Below are 3,726 nucleotides of genomic sequence, written 5' to 3'. Positions count from 1 at the left end.
TTAAATGAATCATTAAAATACATTTTTATGCAAGAATACAGGGAGACTGGAAGAAAGCTAAATAGATTGTGCTTAGAGACGGTACTCCTGCTCCCAAGCAGCAGCCACAGACCCCTATTATGGCTAACAGAATAAGGTGTGCAAATTGATTCACTCCAAATGGATAGGATGATCCCATAGACACCTGAACATAGGAGACTACAGTAGATCAGACACATTCAATATGACAGGTTCCCTCTAAATAGGAGCTACCATTGCATGCAGCCATGCCTATCTTAATGACTCTAAGTGACATCTATACTTTAGTGGCATCCACAACTACCAGCAGCCATATCATCGTATTGCTTCAAAACAACATTTTCGTCATCATCAAAGTAAAGCAAGTTTATAGAGAAGAGTTTGTCAGGGACACAGCAGGGGCTGTTAACACCTTGTGTCAACCTGAGAGCACTAATTATAGACTGCACTGTAGCATGATTGGTGGGTCTCATATTCTGACCTAGAGGGAATGTGCATGAACCTTTACAATGATATGCATTATATCCTTTTGGGGAGATGATCCACCCAGACCAGCCAATTTCTTCAAAGTCAACATAAAGTGGGTGTCTTTGACAGGGCAAGTATCCATCCTCATGCAGTGCTCTTGCCATCCTTGTTCTGTTTGGTGCTGGAACAAATGGTTCATTGGGTATTGACAATGAAAGGCCATCTAAATAAAGGGAAAAAGGGAATTAAGATTTTTACATTTAAACAATTTTACATTTAAAATTGATAAAATAATAATAGTAATTACTTATATATAGCCAGCATATTTAAACGGGTTGTCCGGTCAAAATTCACACGTCTGAAGTCATTCTATGTGTACTGAAATGTGGGAGCCATAACTGGTGTCACGTGTCTGCGAGTATGTGATATGAATACTCCCAACTACATTCTGACTTGATGGGAGCACTCACTCAATATACTTGGATTGAGCGAGGCCGTATCCCTCTAGTTGTATTCTGGCAGGGTGTATTCATATCTCAAACTCACGACTACGTGACCTACATTCCGGGCTCCTTCATTTCAGTACGTGCTATGTGAGGATTCACAAGTCTGTGGTCACATGTCCGTGAGTATGTGATATGAATACTCCCAGCCACACTCTGACTAGATGAGAATGGCCTCACTCAATTCACTTGGATTGAGTGATGCCACACGCTTCTATTTGTATTGTAGCAGGGAGTATTCATATCACATACTCACAAACACGTGACCACCATTCTTGACTCCCTCATTTTAGTACATGCAATATGAAAATTCACAAGTTTGCAGTCACGTACAGTTACAATTAGAGTAACTTTAACATACTCAGCCTTGTTTTGACTTTTTCTGCCAATTACCTAAACTCAAAATGGCTTTTAACTCAAAAACTCTAATTTACTTAAATTTATGCTCATGCAACAACATTTTCAAAATATGTATAGGTGACCAAAATATATTATGTTATTTTTAATGTAAGAAATTGCATTGGGCTATTGGACAAATTTTCTTTCCTATGAATACCATCATTTTTATCATGACAGTCACATTTTTTAATAATTTTCTTTGAGTAGAAGAGGTTTCTTATCTTACCTGGTTGGCTATTCATAGAAATGACTCCTCTTCTCCCATCATCAGTGAAGAGAACAAGCATTGGTTGCTTGCTTTCATGGTGATCTTTTCCTGAGGCAAAGTGAACAATATTGGTGTCAGCTTGTTCTCCTCCAAGATTCCTCACTGTCACAAGAATACCATGATTGTGGCTTTCATCGTTCCAGGCACGAACCTGTCAGATATAAATATTAACGTTTATTCCATTACTAAGGAGCAGTGTTACTTCTGTTCTAACCTAACAAGTATGAGTACTAATACTCTGATGTAATTCCTCCATTATTAAGTAAAACACAAAGTTACACATTTCTATGAGTATATGGTAGAACAAAAATAGAATACGTACGGCTTGAGTAATTGAAAACACTTCCCATCCTGAAGTATGAATAGGGACCAGCTTTGATGACAACAATTTTCTTCCTTGCGGTAACTGCATTTTTGTCTTGTCTAAAACCAGGTAAACACTTATCTGTGACAGAAAGATACAGATAGTCATCAGCAGCAAAGTAAATATAACGCAATACATTGAAGACCACTCTTCTACAAACTCAAGGCTACCCTAACCAGTCACGAATGATGGATATCCTAGAGAGAACCTGTGGTGATTTCTGATACCTTGATTATAATATCATGACGTGTAGTATGTGACGGTTGGAGTTGAGAATCCCTGTTCTAGTCAATAGTCACTCTAGTACAATATTTTATATTGGCAGCTTAAGTGTGTTATAACATTGCTTCATACATGATTTGACATTTCCATTTTAGGGTCTCACCTGGCAGAAATGGTGTCTCTTGAAGTAAGCATACTCTGTAGTTCTTGGCCTAAGTTTGAAAAGATGCAATTCGGCTGTTAAAATCTTCTCATCCTTGGCTACAGTTGAGAGGTTGAACAAGAAGTACATCTGGTCACTGTGGACTTTAAGGGATAATGAGGATTAGATAAAAAGCTTCAAAATATTGTGTTATTTATTGTAAACTTAATATTTTTAATACATTTGTTATTTCAATGATATACCAATTATTTGCAAACTGAGATAAGCAAGATAATAAACATAACAGTTGGAATATACCGTATAGGATCTCATAATATATAAAACAATCAACGTACGTTACATAAATCAAGCATGAACATTGCAAATGAAAGCTGGCATTACCTTTGTCAAAGAAACTTCTGACTGTGTTCCCCTCCAAAAGATCTGGGTCCTTGGTGACACCATCTGCATCAGCCACTGTATTGTACAGGTCAATCATGTATTGAGGTGGTTGTTTGATGTGATGTAGAGAATGTGGTGGATCTTCAATGCCAAATACTTTCAAGAGCCTTTTCAGAGCTACAGATCTTACTTGCTCAGGGTCTTCTGTGTTCATTGTCGTTTCAGTTGGCCTTGAGATACATCCTTGCAGGGAAAAAACGATGACCACTAAACCAAACATCTTAGTGTGGACCATGTCTTCAAGTTGCTACACTCAGATCGTCTGCAGCAGAATGGGACCAGTGTGTGCCCTGTCACAATTTATAACAATGCACAGGACAGCTGCACCTTAAGCCCTAGATGGAATTAAGTCAAGTATGCAAAATAGCAATCAGTAAATGTAAAGAAAGCTAATTGCAGTGCTAACAAGGTGTGAAACAAGCCTAGCAATGCCCTGTTAGCAATTATCCTACAGTACACAATTTATGTAAAACTGGAAGCTGTTGTCCTGTCTACATTCTTTATTTTGAAGGAAAATCAAGGAGAAGAACAAGCAAAGGTTTAAACACCTGGAGAGGATTGGTTTGCTTATCATTTTTTCTGGAGTAATGTGAAATTATTCCATTGTAAAAGTCTGATTGTGAACAGTTTGCTCACAGTAGGCGACTAACTTCCTACTAATGAATTTATTAATGGGGACAAACAGAGAACTTTGATTTGCATCAAATAAACTGTGTTAAGCAAATAACAGATACACTTAAGATGGCCTGAATTGTACAGAAAGTAGACATCCTATTTGACATTAATGAATGACATTTAACACCAACATACAGATAGTTGGTCATTTTAGTTTCAATGATTAATTACAATCATCTATGAAAAGAAAACCTCCACTGTGCAC

General features: G+C 37.5%; 1 protein-coding gene across 1 annotated transcript; it reads right to left on the bottom strand.

Moving 5' to 3' along the window:
* Window positions 1-302: 302 nt before the first annotated feature.
* On the bottom strand, window positions 303-3,000 carry LOC142258679 (bone morphogenetic protein 2-like). The gene is made up of 5 exons (XM_075331308.1): window positions 2,787-3,000; window positions 2,406-2,548; window positions 1,979-2,101; window positions 1,615-1,807; window positions 303-709 (listed from the first exon to the last, which is right to left on the bottom strand). The coding sequence occupies exons 1-5, from the start codon at window positions 2,998-3,000 to the stop codon at window positions 303-305; spliced, it is 1,080 nt and encodes a 359-aa protein (XP_075187423.1).
* Window positions 3,001-3,726: the final 726 nt, after the last annotated feature.

The sequence above is a fragment of the Anomaloglossus baeobatrachus genome (genome assembly GCF_048569485.1).
Source record: "Anomaloglossus baeobatrachus isolate aAnoBae1 chromosome 1 unlocalized genomic scaffold, aAnoBae1.hap1 SUPER_1_unloc_5, whole genome shotgun sequence".
Classification (NCBI taxonomy): Eukaryota; Metazoa; Chordata; class Amphibia; order Anura; family Aromobatidae; genus Anomaloglossus; species Anomaloglossus baeobatrachus.
The sequence above is the reverse complement of the archived record's forward strand: the minus strand, read 5'-3'. Positions and strand labels throughout refer to the sequence as shown.

Coding starts and splice junctions, on each gene's coding strand:
- LOC142258679 (XM_075331308.1), bottom strand. CDS start 3,000: ATGAACACAGAAGACCCTGAGCAAGTAAGATCTGTAGCTCTGAAAAGG. Junction 2,102..2,405: donor AGAGACACCATTTCTGCCAG/GTGAGACCCTAA, acceptor TTTCTGTCACAG/ATAAGTGTTTACCTGGTTTT. Junction 710..1,614: donor TTCTATGAATAGCCAACCAG/GTAAGATAAGAA, acceptor CCCTTTATTTAG/ATGGCCTTTCATTGTCAATA.